The sequence below is a fragment of the Orussus abietinus genome, unplaced genomic scaffold (genome assembly GCF_000612105.2).
Source record: "Orussus abietinus isolate OABI.00-Male unplaced genomic scaffold, Oabi_2.0 scaffold78, whole genome shotgun sequence".
Taxonomy (NCBI): domain Eukaryota; kingdom Metazoa; phylum Arthropoda; class Insecta; order Hymenoptera; family Orussidae; genus Orussus; species Orussus abietinus.
Window position 1 is genome coordinate 410,955 of NW_019394353.1, and position 17,466 is coordinate 428,420.

At 48.8% G+C, this 17,466-nt stretch overlaps 1 protein-coding gene across 3 annotated transcripts in view; it reads right to left on the reverse strand.

The window, feature by feature from the left end:
• Positions 1-17,466, reverse strand: part of LOC105703531 (locomotion-related protein Hikaru genki) — a 28,573-nt gene that overhangs the window by 3,925 nt on the left and 7,182 nt on the right. For all 3 annotated transcript variants that reach the window (XM_012431992.1, XM_012431991.2, XM_012431990.2), the window contains exons 3-8: positions 14,554-14,716; positions 12,908-13,081; positions 12,228-12,362; positions 9,871-10,014; positions 9,069-9,278; positions 811-1,014 (exon numbers count right to left, since the gene is read on the reverse strand). In XM_012431992.1, coding sequence (XP_012287415.1) covers positions 811-1,014; positions 9,069-9,278; positions 9,871-10,014; positions 12,228-12,362; positions 12,908-13,081; positions 14,554-14,716 — 1,030 coding nt within the window. The remainder of the gene's footprint in view (positions 1-810; positions 1,015-9,068; positions 9,279-9,870; positions 10,015-12,227; positions 12,363-12,907; positions 13,082-14,553; positions 14,717-17,466) is intronic.

Below are 17,466 nucleotides of genomic sequence, written 5' to 3' on the forward strand. Positions count from 1 at the left end.
TCGTTAATGAGCTCGGAATGTACTGGTGGGGTGTTCCGCAAGAATCGCTGTTACACCCAACTCATTCCTTTGTTATGCCCGCCCTTAACGCCGACGGGACACTTTCGGAGCCAATTACGTCCTCCCGGTAATGAGTCCCCTCTATTCTCGACGGTTTCAATCAAAAGTTACCACAAATTTCACCCCTGCGTATCGCAGTTTTTTAAACGTTGCTGGTGCGCAAGAAAACAAATCAGATGGGTACCAGGAATAGTTGCACCCAACACAACAATTTGTTGTGTCCGGTCTTAGCGCTTTTGAAATTAATTGCGGACACTAGGTAATGAGTCCTATCTTCAGCAATGTCAATCAAGAGTTTCCAGAAATTTAACCCCTGCGTATTGCAGTTTTTTTAACGTTGCTGGTGCGCAAGAAAACAAATCAGATGGGTACCAGGAATCGTTGCACCCAACACAACAATTTGTTGTGTCCGGTCTCAGCGCTTTTGAAATTAATTGCGGACACCGAGTAATGAGTCCTAATTTCAGCAATGTCAATCAAGAGTCTCCAGAAATTTAACCCCCGCGTATGGCGGTTTCTGATCGTTGCTGATACTCAAGAAAGGAATCTTGTGTTAAGGGTCGCAAGGGTCGGGAAGATCCGCTCTGTCAACAAATTTCTCTCGCGCAACTTAACCTAAGAAGCTTTTCCGACTGAATCAACGATGCCTTTGTCAGGCGAGCCTGTTGATCTCCGGACGCAAGCATGGTAATTGCCGTCCATTCAGTTGGAAAAGCGGCATCAAGGATCTTAACTCTAAGACGGACTTACAGACTGGCGTCTGGTGGGACCAAGTGCCGTTCTCGGTGCAGATCACGGAAGCTTCACCTATGAGCTGGTGTCCAGGGAGGCAGAGGAACCTCACCAAGGCTCCCACCTTCCTGGACCCACGTCCACCACGTCTCCTGGTGGTGGGCCGCTCGTTCTCCAAAATGCGACCACTCTTCGGGGCTATAGGGGATGGGCAGGTGATCTCTGCAACATTGATAAGGAATTCAGAGCCATTAGTCCGTGTTATCTATCCCCGCCCCATCAAAGGGCCATCGCAAGATTAGGTACCCCAAAAAGGTCCAGCGGACTCCTTGTCGCATCTGAAAATTGTTGATCAACCCCGGTGACCTCGCAACCATCGTGATGGGTATTGTTTACCCTAGAGCGGTTCTTCTAGGGGATTTCAATAAGACAGAAGACACCTAACCATCGCAAGATTAGGTACCCCAAAAAGGTCCAGCAGACTCCTTGTCGCATCTGAAAATTGTTGATCAACTCCGGTGACCTCGCACCCATCGTGATGGGTATTGTTTACCCTAGAGCGGTTCTTCTAGGGGATTTCAATAAGACAGAAGACACCTAACCATCGCCATCGCAGGATTAGGTACCCCAAAAAGGTCCAGCGGACTCCTTGTCGCATCTGAAAATTGTTGATCAACCCCGGTGACCTCGCACCCATCGTGATGGGTATTGTTTACCCTAGAGCGGTTCTTCTAGGGGATTTCAATAAGACAGAAGACACCTAGCCACCCAAGACAACTACTCCCCACGTCCCCAGGTGCTTTCGCGTCCCGATCGATAGCGACCCTAGACCAGGTCCAACGTGGTGGAAGGCCGCGAAAGAAATTGTCGCCAGAGTTAGCTCGTCGGCAGGTCGTGCACCCGGCGAGGGCGGTAGATCTCCGAGTGGGTGTGCAGTCGGCACGTAGACCCACCTACAGGGTCTACAGAGTCTACAGGGTGGTTCAGGACGTGAACCGAGTCGCCCGTGACAAACGACTCGGGGTGACGGCGGCGGCGATGGGTCGATTTTCGCGAGCGAATCGAGGCCGAACGGGGATAGGGTGAAGTTAAACTCGATTAGCATATCGCGACGAGTTTAGAATGATTTCCACCCCCCTCCAGGGCGGGGGGAGGTCCCCCAGGGGGTGAAACGTGGAGCCGGAGCTGGCGCCTGTATTTTCGCGAGCACGTATTCCACGGATTCCGGAAACGGTTCCCATCGTCTCCGACGAGATTCCCGGGGTGGTTTGGGGCCAGGGGGAAACCGGGAGGCGAGGGGCGAGGAAGAGCAGCTTAAAGTCTTCAACGCTGCCCCGACGAAGGATTGCCCGACTTATGTGGGATTGTTATTTTTCACGGTTAAATCTCCCTGTCTTATTCCTCGGGGGCTCCCATGTTTGGGGGACGTGGATCACTTCCTGGGGATGTGGCCCCGTCGACGGGTGTCGTGCCAGATGGATGCCCGGTCACCCTGGGGGAAGTTAACTGATTCGGACCCCCCTCCTAAACTGTACAACTGCATTAAGGGGACCTGAAAGGGTCAATTGTTCATGAAACCTCTCTTTGACGCCGCTTTCATCCCAGCTTAACCCTTTTAGTGCCGGACAACTGTGTAGCGTCGTTTTACAAGTGACACGACCTCGGCCGGCACTAAAAGGGCTAACTACCGTGAATGTTACTTTTCCTCCCTTCGGTTACACTAGAATCCAACGGGGAAACCTATAGGGAAATCTCCCTAGCAGATTCCCTTTGCCTCATTCGAATATTTCCAGACCCTTGACGGGGGGGACGGTCGCATCGATTGTTATCACTCCGGGGTGTTAGTTTTGAGGGGGGGAGATACTTTTTCTCCATATTCATTAGGCGACCAGGGGTTGATCACCTCGCTCGTTGCAGGGAGTCGGGAGGGTAATAACTCCGCTGCCGTTGTCGGCGAACTTTCGACTAGTGGGGGATTTTCCAACTAGTGGGGGAAGTTCCGACTGGTGGGAGAAGTTCCGACTAGTGGGAAATTTTGCCGACTAGTGGGGGAAGTTTCAACGAGTGGGGGATGTTCCGACTGGTGGAGGTAGTTGCGACTAGTGGGAGATTTTCCGACTGGTGGGAGGAATTGCAACTAGTGGGGGATGTTCGACCAGCAGAGGGGAAGAGTACAGGAAAATGCACGCCGGAAATTGAGAGACTGTTATTTGTGATTACAAGTGTTTTCACAAGTTCCCGCGAGACCCTTCCGAGCTCCGGTTACGGGGCTGATAAGGGGTGGCGGTGCTTATCAACGGTGGGGGATGATTTATATCAGAGTTTCAGAAATAATCCCCCACAAAAGTAATCTTGTTCGTACTCAAACGAATGAGCGATGTGCAGCTTTGTCGTTGCCGAAGAGCAATATTGCAACTATGAATGGAATTTCTTGCGTCCTAGGGAAATCCTCGTTTTTGTTTCTTCCTCTTTCTTGTCAATATATCAAAAAGTTTCTTGCTATGGCCGTGGATTATTATTTCTTCCGCGGCAAAACGTTATTATTCCAGGGAAATAAATAATGTAGAAGAAGAAATCATTTCTCTAGAAGGGAAGAAATTTTTCTCCCGAGGAAATTTAGATGGCCTCCACCCCATGTGCGGATAATACCGAGAAAGGGGCGAGGAAAGGAGGAAAAAGAAGAAAAGAGGTTTCAGGCTGAGTAGACGACCACTCTGGCGTTACCCCTCTCCCCTTTATTAATGTTATATAATGCAATAGGGTGGGCTTTACGGTCACCTCGACAGAAGAAGCAGCGGAAGCAAAAGGAGCGAAGGGGTGGCAGCGGGAAAAGTAGATGGAGCAAAACGAAGAGGGGGATTTGCTGGTCTCGGGAAGAAAAAAGGTAGGAATGGAGGAAAGCTAAACGGCCTAGGGAACTGGCGAAACAGGGTAGAGGGAATTCTCCCGACTTAGAGACAAGAAGATGGCCAGAAAAAAAAAAGATACGCTGACTGGAATTGCGAGAGGAAGAGAGGAGAACTGCAACATGTCCTGGAATTGAGAGGCAACCGAAAATTCCAAAGAATTAAGAAGCAGCCGAAAACTCCAAAGAATTAAGAGGCAGCCGAAAACTCCAAAGAATTTAACGCGTCCCCTGTTGAGTCTGAATGTCTGATATTTAAATATGTTTAAAATAGTTTTTTAGAAGCAAGAAACGTATACGAATTAATAGAACGTTAGAGGGTTTCAAAGTGAAGAACAGTCGTCTTATTATTCATCCGTCTAGGGTGTTACGTCGATAAAAGATGGTTTTACCGCGAGGCTACCGATAGGCGGCGTTCAACGGGCATTTATATGCGAGCCAAGATGGCGGCCGTCCAGGACGCTCAAACCGCACCTGACGCCCTACGAGTTTATGAGGTTATGTAATGCAGGCGTCCGGACGCGACTGTGGCAGAGTTATGGTGGTGATAACGCCGAAGAGGGGTCGAGATGACGATAGCGGGTATAATAAATCGTTCTTTGTCGTAATTGAATTAGGTGTCCGCCGGATATAAGCAATATGGTGAAAAATACAGCACGTATCTCCCTAACCTCAACAAAATTCCCGATAGCAAACTGCCAGGGATTTCTGCCTTTTAGGGTTAAGTCGAAAGAATGTAGAACACAAGCGTCGAATTAATTAGTCCTTAAGACTGTTTACGTGTTTATGCCTGCGGTAAAACAGGGTTATAACCTAACGGATACATGTATCGACTAATTCAAGGATCGTGAATTATTTCGACTTGTGTGAAAATTAACTATAAGTACACTTGGGAAGGCCCCGTGTTATGTAATATACGTTAAAAACCTTCAGGATATTACCTAACCTTACTTTTCGGTCCTGCACCTACGGGGTCCAGAGGGGAAATGAGGAGAATCCGAGTTTTTCATTAAGAACCGTGCACGCACAATGAAGTCTTCCCTCGGCGAGACGCGTTACAGCGCCACGGCGGACGCGATCGTAACTTCCCTCGGAACGAGTTCCCCCGTCGATAATAAAGCAACCTGCCGTATCGCCGCCGCTTCGAAAGGCGACGCTCGTTAAGACCATTACACAATGGCTCGCCATTAAACGCAAGACTTAATTTATGCATCCGACCGGTTAATGGCGTCGTTGCTTAAGTCGTGAAAAAGGAAAACCGAGCAATGGCGGACCTCGCCGAAGTTCCCATATTTGAGGCTGTTAAAAAAAAAATACACATCGACTTTGTAAGCATTACAAAAGTATGTATAAGTCGGGAAAGACATTGATTTCAAATGGCTTAACGAAGGGAAAAGAGATACCGAGGTTTGAAAATTAAATTCGGTGATTCCGCCGCCATCTTAGATTTACCAACTCAAATCTCCGCGTCCCGATTCCGATCGTTTAATCCTTTTCCCGTCCATTTTGTTAATCCCGTCCATTAAGCGATCCATTAGGTGTAAAATTGACCAACGACTCGCATAATCGGATCCGACCTGTGCGCTCGACTAAGAGTTAACTGAAAAGCGGGATTTCGCCCCATTAGCTTGGAAACTTCGGGAATTCTAAAATTCCATTTGGAGTATTCGAAATGCCGAAGTATAAACTGTACCATTCATTAGTTAATACTTTTACGGGACTGTTAATCCATCATAGGTATCGCGGCATGTGGTTGGGTTTCCCGTATATACTTTCCAAAAAATGATTTCGTCCCTCGTTTAGGAAAATTCAAAATGGCGCCGCTTGAGAGCGTCTCGCCGTTTGCGTTTCGCAGATTTCGCTCCGATATTCGACCCCGAATGTCGCTCGATTTTTCATGCCGGACAAAACGTTTTACAGCTCTTCGATCCGGTGGTTGGAAACGCAATTCCTGAGTTTTCGATATTCCGGGGAAATGCAGTTACGCGTTTATACCGACCATAACCGGATGTCAGCCAACGACATGTACGTTTAAAACGTCATGTAACCGGATGTAGACGAACAGCGTGTACATTCAGAACGTCATGTAACCGGATGTCGACAAACGACATGTACGTTTAAAGCGTCATTCGATATATAAACAAACTGAATGCACCAAATAATTTCAAGCTTTACCCCATAATTATAAAAGTCTTGAAACTCATGAAATTTGATTTCTGAGACCTTCATTGAGGCCTCCATAATTCCGTATTAAAATTTGAAATTATTCCGTGCACCCAGTTTGGAGAAAAGTTACATAAATCTTTTCTCGTTTTGTGTATGATATAATGGGTATGATAAAATGACCCTTTGATGTCACCTTAATATTATTGATTATTTAGCCTACACCGAAATAATGAACGGGTACGCCGCAAGGGCCGTTTCAAAAACCGTTTCCCCTAGGAAACGACTGACCCCTCGGATGCTACTCTAACACCCCCTTAAAGACAATAACGGCGACAATGGTCTTGGGCCTGTATTTATCAGAGGAAAGTCGAAACACGAAGGAAATAAAAAGGTTCAGTCTGCAGTGATTCACTCGCAGGTTATTTTCGCCTCCAACATGGAGTTCAGGTGGCAGGGTGGAGCCTGCGAAGCAGGAAAAGTGGAAAGCAGGTTCCCGGGAATCGTCGCACGCGGAATACATATTTATATTTATACGCGTCGGCCGCGTTAAATATTTACGAGGTCGTCCGGGAGGCGTCGCGACGGAGGAAACTTTCCAGAGTGGCGTCGCCACCTCGACACGGAACTGTGTGGACCTACCAGGGAACTACCAGGATCTCCACCGGGAATCAGGGGGAACCAGAATGCACTACCAAGAACCACAAGGAGCCACCAGGGATCGGGGATCACAAAGAACCACGAAAAACCACACAACCATAGGATTGTGTGGTCGCATTAATGCGATAGGGAGTACCCACTCGATGGTTAGACTGATTCTGGTATTATCAAGAACCCAAGGAACCACCAGGAACCAGGAATCACTGAGAACCACCAAGAACTAGCAAGAACCACCAAAAACCACACAACCATAGGATTGTGTGGTCGCATTAATGAGATAGGGATACCCTAAGGTAGGTCCCTAGACTCGCGAAATTTCAATTGTTATTAAATTCGTTGGAAATGGGTATAAACAAATTATCTTAAAATTGAACATTGTCAAGTTTCATGAACGAGTGACTCCTCCGATGCCAGTTTCACATCCCCTTAATCTCCGCCTTACCGAGTGACAGGACGGGAGATAGGGAGTGCGAAGGCTCCTGGGGAACTTCCGAAAATACCCGCCATAAATCTCCCGCAACTCGGCGAAACGGGGCTGCGGAAGAACCGCGACTAGTTCCCAACTAGTTCGAGACAATAAACCAGGTTTCGCGTGCGGTTTCGCGCGGAAAGAAACCCTTGTCTTCCGTTTCGCGGTTGTCTCCGTTTTCCGCTCGCTGAAGATTCCCGAGGGAATTCCCAGATCCTGGAATCGATGGGCAGGCATTTTTCTTTCGCCACCAGTTGCGGCGGAAACGGCAGTGCAACTTGAAACGCGAACCGCAACGAGTTGGCGAAACTCGCGTGGTCCTATACAGATGGAAAGTCATAGATTCCCTTCGAGGGGAGCCAACATGGCGGAGGCAACATATGGCCGCGGTCAAGAGAGGGAAAATTCCCGGATCGACCAGCCGAATTCTAAGTAAATGTAAACTAAGTGCATGGCCAGAGTGCAGTATTGCGGAAAGTCCGTCGAGGGCCGAGAAGCGTCCTCCGCCATTTTGGGGAAAACCGGCGGATCCATACAACGCGATCCCCGGAGGAGGGGAGCCGCATACCTGCGGCCGACTTGCGGAATTCCGCGGGAATCGCTACGATTACACGAACCCCCAACTCAGACCCTGAGATGTAGTTGCGTAACAGTTCCACCGATTTTAACAACTTCGGCGCACTTCCGTTCCAACATGGCGCCCGAGACGCACTAGTAGGATTTGCGGCCGCGTGGCCATCGAATTTGGAGGACTCCCTACCGTCGCAAATCTCTGCCCAGCGATTTATTAACTGATCAGACCCTGTGCCAATGTTGGACAACGCCGAAACAACACAATGTGTAACTAAAACCTCCCAAAAAATAGACTGGCACCATCATGATATCGTATCGGCCTTGCGGCGACCGCACCTGGAGGGTGAGCCTCCCTATCGGTCCCCCCATTGCTGGGGGGTTACACTCCCTACCCCACCCGGCAACTCCACCGCCAAAGGGGCCCGAAGGCCCAGGACGGGCTGGAAAAACCCGAATGCTCCGGACCGATCGTTCAAACCCCGGGGAGAGACTGGCACCATCAGAGACCAATATGGCGGCCGGGAGGACGAAGAAGATGAAGTATCCCCCCATGCGTCGCCATCGAGAGACTGGGTAGAGTCTCCTAGCCAAGTACACTACCACTACAAACAGGATTAATACAGATGGGGAGCTTCGGCGCCAATCGTCAGCATCAGCAATTATTCAGCACCAATCGTCAGCACCTTGTCGAGTTTCTAGGGGACCCCTGAGTTCCTCGAGTTGGGCGTCTTGTTAGACTCCCAGGATTAGATCTTCAATCAGGAAGAGGTGGAAAATGCCGGCGGCGATGATTTTGTGTATTCTTTTGAGTACACACGGGGGTATTTCTCGATTCCCCTCCTGCAGATCATTCTTCTCCCTGCAGGCTCTCCGCCTCGTCGCCGGGCAAGGAACTTTTCATTCAAAGTCCAATATTTGCCAGGTCGTCTCTAATACCCTGGGCGAGATCCCGTCGTAATTTCGATGGTCTATCGGCATCCAGGAGTCCCTCTGCGTTCGACAATCCTCGGAAACTCGATTCTCCCCTAGAATCTCTTTGGGGGCATTCGAGCTTGTGAAACTTTTCCAGCTCGCTTTCTCGTCCCCTCCCCCCTCGTCGCATTGAGAAAAAGATTTCCTTCATTCAAAGATAATGATTGTTTTTAGAGAGAGAAGGAATTTAGTTCCAGCTACCCCTAACAGATGGCGACGTCGGTCTTAAACGGTCGTTGGAATAATGAGTTCGCGGGATTTCGACGGTTTTCCGTCGATCTATTCGTCATCACTTTACTAAAATGACATACGAAACGCTTAAGTTCGTATAATTATCTACGTGGACTGTAAAAGACTCCGACGTAAATATAAATGTCGGTAACGTGACGTCACTACTAGGGTATCCAAAATGGCGTCACTACCGAATGTACGGCATAGCGACCCTACGGGTCTTTGCGCAAGACTTGCACCCTTCCCAAGTGGATGTAAAAATAATATAAATTATGGCGGAGAGTAGACGAAAAATGGACTCACCTGAACAGGTCGGCATGGATCCGTTCCAGACCCCGTCGCCTTCGCATCTTATGCTCTGGGGTCCCGAGAGCTTGTGGCCCCACATACAAGCGAACACGACTCTGCCCCCGTAGCTATTGTTGTGCTCCATCACCTGCAGCTTCGCGTTTTCCGGCTCCACGTTGGGGCAGACGATGGCGTCGCACCTTGGAACCTCCGCGGACCAAACGCCTACCACAAGAAAAACCCCCCACGTACGTTATTTCCCTTCTGCTCTAAAGTAACACGCAGTGTTGCCGTCCGCCATTTTGCATTTTCCCAACCGAGCAAGAAAAGCCTTAATAACCCAAAACCCCCGACGCCATCCCTCAGAAACAATTAATCTGCAAGCAAATCGATCAGTTCCCAATTCCGCAACCGACAAAACGCGCCCCGGAAATGAAGAACCTATAAATTAAATTAAAACCAGTGACATTGCGAAACCAAAGCCCTCAAAATGGAGGACGGCTCGGGCCTGCATTTCCTCGAAAGCATTAAACTCTTTCAGCTCGCAGTTGCAGCTGCGATCCGGAAACACCCTGTACACGTGTTGGCGGAATTTGTCCGGGACGCGGGTGCGGAAAAATCGCCCGGTCGGTCGCGTAATAATTCAGCCAACGGAACGTAAACGTCGCCGCGGAAAATGCCGCTTTTAAATGCAACATGGCGGCCGGGGGAAAAAATATTTATCGGCCGCTGCCTTCGGCGAGGGTACGTCTGTAAAAAGCCCGGCTGTTTGCAGTATTCACGGCCGACATTATCGGAAATTTCCTGCTAAACTCACCGTTATACTGACACGTGATGCGCGAGGCGCCCTCTAGCCTGTGTCCGAGGGGGCACTCGAAAGCGGCGCTCTGTCCCATGCGAGCGCCCTCGATTTTTCCAATCAGAGGAGGCGCAGGTGGGTTTAACGTGGGACAGTGGACGTCTGTAACATATTACGAATTCATCGATCAGGTGCACCTGCCAGTCGCTCGCAAAGGCCGGGCATCGCCAATGTTACGAGCCTTCTCGAAACCTTCGATTCCGGGACAAAATGGCGACGCCCGTTCTGGGTTATATTTTTATTCCCCTTTCCCTTACGTACGTAAGGGATACGATCGCAACTGGATCTATTGCGCATGCGACAATACTCCCCTTTCCCTTACATACGTAAGGGATTATGATTGCTACTAGGTCTATTGCGCATACTTATAAATAAATTATATATCTAATAAATTAAATCTAACTATCCTAAATCCTGTCCACCCTGTCCCACTTACATGTCCCGCCTTAGTCTTGATTCTGCTCGACTATCTGACCGATTTTAAGAAGCTTACTGAGTTTCTCCATTTACCACTGCATGCGGGAGCATCTCCGGAGAGACTGCCTATCCCACCGTTTGGGCCCCCTTATATACCCGCCGCGGGCCCTCTCGCCTGCGGGAGCGCAACACGACCGACGCCGCGGCGCGACCGCTCGCGGAACTAGGCGGGAGTTTTAAACCCTCTCGCCAGTAGACCCGCGGTACCTTGTACAATAGTCATTCGCTTATTACCAACCCTCTGCGCAGACCATAACCTCAAAGTGAACCCTTATCTTTCAGAAACGAGATGAACTCGGAATTTAAAACTTCGCCCTCTCGCCAGTAGTCCCGCGTCGCTCTGTATAATCATCATTCAATATGCCCAGGGCAAAAGTACATCCAGAGAGAGGACACTCATCTCTGCTGAATTTTCCGGAAGTTCCAGAGCGACTCGGGACGAACTTTGAACCGTTCGGGGAGCGCACGTCAGCCGATTAAAATGTAAAGCCCCCTTTAACGAGGCCGCAACTTGGAGAAAAAGCGAAAAGTCCGCGAAGAGGGACGATAACGTGCCTGGGGGTGCTTTTTAATTTCCGGTTAATTTCGTGCTACCGGATGTCTTTAAAGTGAAGCCTCCCGGAAGACGCCTCGCCGTCGGAGGGGGGGTTTATTAATTGAGAGGATAAAATGTGGGTCGGCTTATGCCGCGACGTTCTAGATGAGAAATACGCCTCGCGGTGGGAAATTGCACTCCGTCTTTTCCATCCCGAGGACAAATCGGGATAATAAATATTTCCCGGAGACCGCTCCAGAAATGGCGATCCTCCCCCCGGGACCGGAAGTGGATTTCCCGCCCCCGGAATACCGGATGCTGGGGACCCTTGCTGAATATTTTACCGGCCTGGTCAAATTTCCGATGTTTATTAATTACTTAAAAGTCAGAAAAATATCCACACGGTCAATTCCGACGGCTAAAAAACCCTGGGGAAAAATTAAGGGCACCGCGACTTCCCTCTGACGGCGATCGGCCGAAGTTGTAGGAGGGTACTTAGCGCGAAATGTCGAATAAATGTTACTGTCACGTTCCTCGCCCAAAAAATGTCCGAAAAATATCCACACGGTCAATTCCGACGGCTAAAAAACCCTGGGGAAAAATTAAGGGCACCGCGACTTCCCTCTGACGGCGATCGGCCGAAGTTGTAGGAGGGTACTTGGCGCGAAATGTCGAATAACGAGGGGCCCTCGTGTCGGCAACACGAGTGCCGGCCACTTTGTCATGTAAATCCGACGGGCGGCGGCACTTGGAAAGCGAACACCCTCGAATTTTCAGACTCGAAATTCGGGATGATTAACGCCCCCGCGACCGCACCGCCCGGACCGCAATTGCCGAAGAGTTCCCCGGGTATAAATCCGCCGGCCGACGAGAGGAACGGCCGCAAGGGGAGAAACTTTTTCGGGATTTCTTCCGGAGAGAATGGATTTCCAGGGACGCCGTAAGTTTACCGAAACTCTTGAGAACTTTCGCCCCCGCGACGTGTTACCGAAATTCCGCATCTATTTTAATAATTATATACTTTATTCATTTTAATTCCCTCCCAATTATCCGGCCACCCCAGTAGACGTCAACGAGGGTCGCTAAAACGTCGAACGTTGTTATTCTATGGTTTAAACCCACACGATAGGTATTATATACGTATACGAATGTATGTCATGCGTTAGACGTTCTCTGGACAATCGCAGATATCTAGGCTTGGTATATGAATATCCATGGTTGATATATGCCCTGTTTCCAGTAACAAGCCCTTACTTAGGATCGAAATAATGAACAATAAATGCTTAATTAGCATTATTCTCACCTATTACGTGAAGACGGACCGAGTTGGTGAGACCACGAGGCGTGGTGCATGTGTAAACTCCAGAATCCTGAGTTTTGGCGTAATATATCGAAAGCCGATACTTCCAATCCCTTTCCGAAGCTGCGATGGCCCATCCTGGGAATAAGAAAAAAGCCACATCAACCATTTTCCTCTAAACTTGGGTATTATTTCTTACGGTATGAAAATGTCTTGATTAAAAAAGACACTTTCATTAGGAAACAACTATAAGCCACCCCCGAGGGTCGATTAGCGATTCGGTAACAATGGCCATTAGTTCTCCCTCGTTCCCGGTTCCGCGTGAAATATTTCCGGAAGGCCTTTTCCTTGTCGGGACGACATACAATTGCAATCCTGCGAGGGGTGGACTCGGCCCATTATATGGTAATTAGTCTAGGAATGAATACAAATGTAGTACATAAATATAGTGGCGTTAGCAGGCCGAGGGTGGATCGCTCTTAGGGGTTGCCGGGCTCAAGTCCGATTAGTGAGGCCATTTTCTGCTTAACTCTTAAGATACGAGGGGACCAATTACTCCTTATCAACTAATAAACTCCTAATAAAGAGCGCGTTACCCCCTTAACGCGAAACCTTGATGCCTAACATTTTTTCAAAATGGCGGAAACGCGCTCTTTAGGGGGTAGAAGGAAGGAAGGACTCACCGGTGAGGTATTGTCGAAATGTGGACGTCCAGGTCCATTCCGGGTTGCCGAAGCGCCTCTCGAAGACGCACTCCAGGTGAAGTATACTCCCCGGGAAGACGGCGAAAGCCCCGGAAGGCTCCACGGCGGCGGATCCCGCAGGAAGTCCGAAGACTATCGTCGGCGGGACGTCCTCTGGAAGAAGAAAAAAAGAGACTAATGTACCCGCCAGTTCTTACAATCCTCGAAAGAAATTTCAATTTCCTCGCCATCGTGGAATTCACCATTCGGCATCATCATTTCCGCCGCCAACTTAGATACATGATCCCTCCCTACCTCCCCGACACCGGTTTGCAAGAATTTCAACATACACCTCATAAAAAACCAGATCCCGGGTGAAAAACCCATTCTGGATATTGAAATTCAACTTCCTGACAAGTTTTTCACATATTCCGGGGTGAATTCCTGTCTATTAGGGAGACGCGATCGCTTTTTGTAGGGAATTTCCTCGGCGTCCCCGCCGCCATCTTGGATACACGATGCCTCCCTTAGAGTCGACAATGTTTCGCAAGAATTTCAAGGTACACCTCATAGAAAACCAAATCCCGGGTGAAAAATCCGTTCTGGATATTGAAATTCAACTTCCTGACAAGTTTTTCACATATTCGTGCCTGTTGGGTGGACGCGGTCGCTTCTTGCAGGGAATTTCCTCGGCGTCCCCCGCCGCCATGTTGAATGCGACGACGCAGATACGCTACGTGTTTTTCCTCGCTTTCCCTTTCTCCATGGCATTATTCCACGAGGGAGGCCAGATTTTTAAAGCTCTCGACGTGTGCGACGGGAGATATACGCCGGCTTTTATTTACCCTTCCTTTTGCTCGCGTTTTAGGACCTCCGCCATGTTGGACGCGTAGGCCTTTGTCGCCGCGTCTACTTTTATTCCACCTCCCCGCCATGTATTACTCTCTTTCTCTATTTACACTACGCTGTTAAAATACAGACGCCCCTGTTCGTTACAAAAGACGTCCCCCAAAAATCCCAACAAACGCGTGAGGTCCATAAACAAATGCGCCATTCCGCGCTTCGCCAAGTAACTCCATCTCGCGGAAGCGGCAGAAAATGGAAGCTCTCGAGTGTTCCAAACGGGCGTATAATATATTTCCACGATGTGATATATGTATTAAAAATCCGAAAATGGCATTCCCGGTGGCATGCCTTTATCGCTCAGCACCGAGATGCGAAGAGGAACCTCCCCAGCACGAAATAGCTGTCGCTTTAGCCAACCTTTGAGACCGGCAACAAAGCAGAAAATTCTCGCCCAAGAATGCGACGCGACGCTAGCGCCAGCGGCGAAACTCGGTACCCGAGACCTCCGCTAACAAAGCGCTGCCGTCGCACACATGGAAAAATCCATCATCCACCGACAAAACCATCCAATATCAATTTTGTACAAATTTGTTCATAGATTTGACAATTTTTTAATAAAGAAATTAAATTCCATGAGCGTCGGTACCTTCCTTATAGCCTCCACATAGACGTGGTAAACTTCGAAACGACTCGGTGCACTTAATTAGGGGAACTTTCGTAAACGACGAAGTCCTAAGGTTCCACTTTCACATCCCCTTAATCCCAAGGTGTAAAAAAAAATCCAATGGACGGAAACTCACCCGTGAAATTGGAGATGATGGTTGTGGGGATGCAGGAGGGCAGCTTCCCGTTCCATCCGCCATTGCGACAATGCAAAAGAGGATCGCCGATGAACTTGTACATGCCGATCTCGCGACATCTCACCGCCACCTTATCGCCGTGAGGCACCGTGATTTTATCCACCTGAAAACAGGAGATCCCGTTTAATAACCATTTAATACCCCTTCGCAATTACGCGACCGAGGAGCCCCTTAAGGATCAGACGGGTCTTTTAAGGCTCCGGGCACCCCAGGTACCCGCAGACCTTAAGGGACCGAATTTAATAGCCATTTAATTGTTGGTAATTGCTAATATCGACCTAGACGTCGAGGAGGGGAATTTTAATTACAATCTTTGCAACAGTGTCCATAAAATGGCGGTGCTTCAGTCCTCTCCTAGTTTCAAAACTGTCTGGCATCGCGTAGTCTGTACCAGCCTTAAGGTGATACGAAAGGGCCTGTATGTACGAAACGTCAACAAAATCTCATCAAAATGGGTACATCTAATTATCGGAGACTTCAACAAGACCTTCATTGTGGCCTCCATACTCCCGTGTTAAAGTTACAAATTATCCGGTGCACCCATTTAGGAGAAAACTGTCGTAAATATTTTTCCGCTTTATATATAATACAATGGGTATGATAAAATGACTCTTTCGTGTCACCTTAACATTATTGTTTATTTAGCCCACACTAAAATAATGAACGGGTGAGCCGCAATCGGCGTTTCAAAAATCGTTTCCTAGGGGAAACGTCGGGAATTCAATGCACGTTTCCAATTTCCGGGATTCCGTTAATTCTAAGTCGTTGCAGATCGGCGCAAAGCCCTCGATGGAATCGTTAATACCTCTCCGAACAAAGAGCAGAGCCATTCGGGCAAGAAGCCACGGCGAAACGCCACAAAGAGGTCCGAGACAATCGTAGCGGCACTTCGACCGCAGCCGCGAGCGGCTTTTACGTCGCGGCTTTTCCGACGATCAGGGGAATCCCGGATATATCGGGAAAGGTTCGATCGCTTTGACGACCGTAATGGCGGCCGCTAGAATCCGATCGACGGGATTCCGGAAGGGAGCGATTCCTTTGCCGCGAACTTGGATCGAGAAATCCCTGCGGGATGCTCTGCGGGGGTTTCCCCTCACTCGGAGAAAGAAACGGAAGTGCGGGAATTACCGAAGGAGTCTGCAACTTCCGGAATCCGGATAACCCGCTTCCATAGCTGGATAAACGTTTCATCGTGATTCATTCCCCACTACGAGAGAAGGATCTAGTTAATTTAAATAGTTCCTTTTTAACGTTTTCAACGTTCAAAAAGGACCCTGATAATTTTCTACAGTGAAAGTAACTAGGAAATCTAGTGACAGTTACTAGATTATTATTTTCTAGGGAGTACGAACATTTCTACGCCTTATGTAGTTTAATTTCACAGCAACGAGTGGTATCTGCGTCCTTCTTCATTGCCCCTTATTAAACAAGGACAGATATACCACTCGCACCGAACTGCGTGAATCCCAGGAGTTTCGCTGCCGCTTTCGGCATTTCAAAGGCAATCACTTCAATCTGTAGTATCGGGAAAAATTAATCAGTAACTCTTAAGTAGATCCCTTCTCATTTAATAATTCACCTTAATAGAAAGCAAACACGAAGGGAAGAGGAAAAGCAACGAGCGGTATCTCCGTCCTTCTTCATCGCCCCTTATTAAACAAGGACAGATATACCGGTATCGCATCTCGTCGCGAACAGCGGGGAATCACGCGAGAGTTTCGCCGCCGTTTTCGCGTTACCTCGAGGAGATTAATGCGCGGATAGGAAGCAACGGAAAAGGGGAAAAGGAGGAAGGAACCATTGCCAACCGGATATGCCCTCCTTCCTCAAGAGTACTGCCGTGTACGAAACTCGTTTCGCCGGAACGCAACCGGAACTTCGGGGCTTTCAATTTCAAAACAATTCCCGCCCTCCCGGGGGCGTTAAAAACTATTTAATTTACGGGTTTTAAATTTCCCGTGGATTCCTGTCGAGGCAATAAGCCCGACTCGGCGGTTATTCCCCCTTTCCCTCCCACGCCTTTTCCAAGTTTTCGCCTTTGAAGTTTCGACGCCGGCGCAACCCTCGACGGTGGCGCCGCCCGCGGCTGCCTCGAGAAGTGGAACGCAGTCGCGGTTTTTCAAAGGAGGTTAAGTACTCCGAATTTCCCCGACACCACTGCCTTGTCGCCACGTCGAAGAAGGGAAATACTTCATATTATTGAATTCCATTAACGCGTTTGCGATTCCAAACGAATTTAATCACTGTAAACGGATTTTGAAGAAGAAAAGGAAACGCTACAACGTAATCCTGCTCTTCGGAACGTTCTTTGTATAATTATCGGCTTCGGCAGTGATCGGGATTTTGTTCTAGAGAGTTAACCAAATTCTGACTGGCATTTGGCAGGACAAGAGAAAATCGATAGCCGGTTTTGAAAATGACGTAAAGCCAGGTTAACTTCCCACCTCGCCTTTGGCTCTCTCGGAAGGTTCGCCTTTGAAGTTCGTCGCAGCCACCGACGCCAGCGCCGCCCGCGGCGCCTCCGAGAACTATAGGGCCGCGACGCTACCGGCTTTTCAGAGGTTAAATGCCTCCAGGTTACCCAAACTTGACGAATTTCCCCCAAAGCCGCTTGGAACTTGCGCGCGCATACACTGAGAGTGGGGAAAAAAAATCACTAGACAAGAAAAAGCGCCGCTAGATGGCGAGTGTTTCTCGCAAGCGACGCGGATCGCTCGCTTGCGTATAAGACCCTTAACTGACGCTACATTTTAATATACAGTTTTTCATATCACCTTAATACAGTCAACAGAGTTAATAAACGTAATTAGTGGAAGGGGTTCCCCAGATAAATGGGAGGCATTACTCTACAAA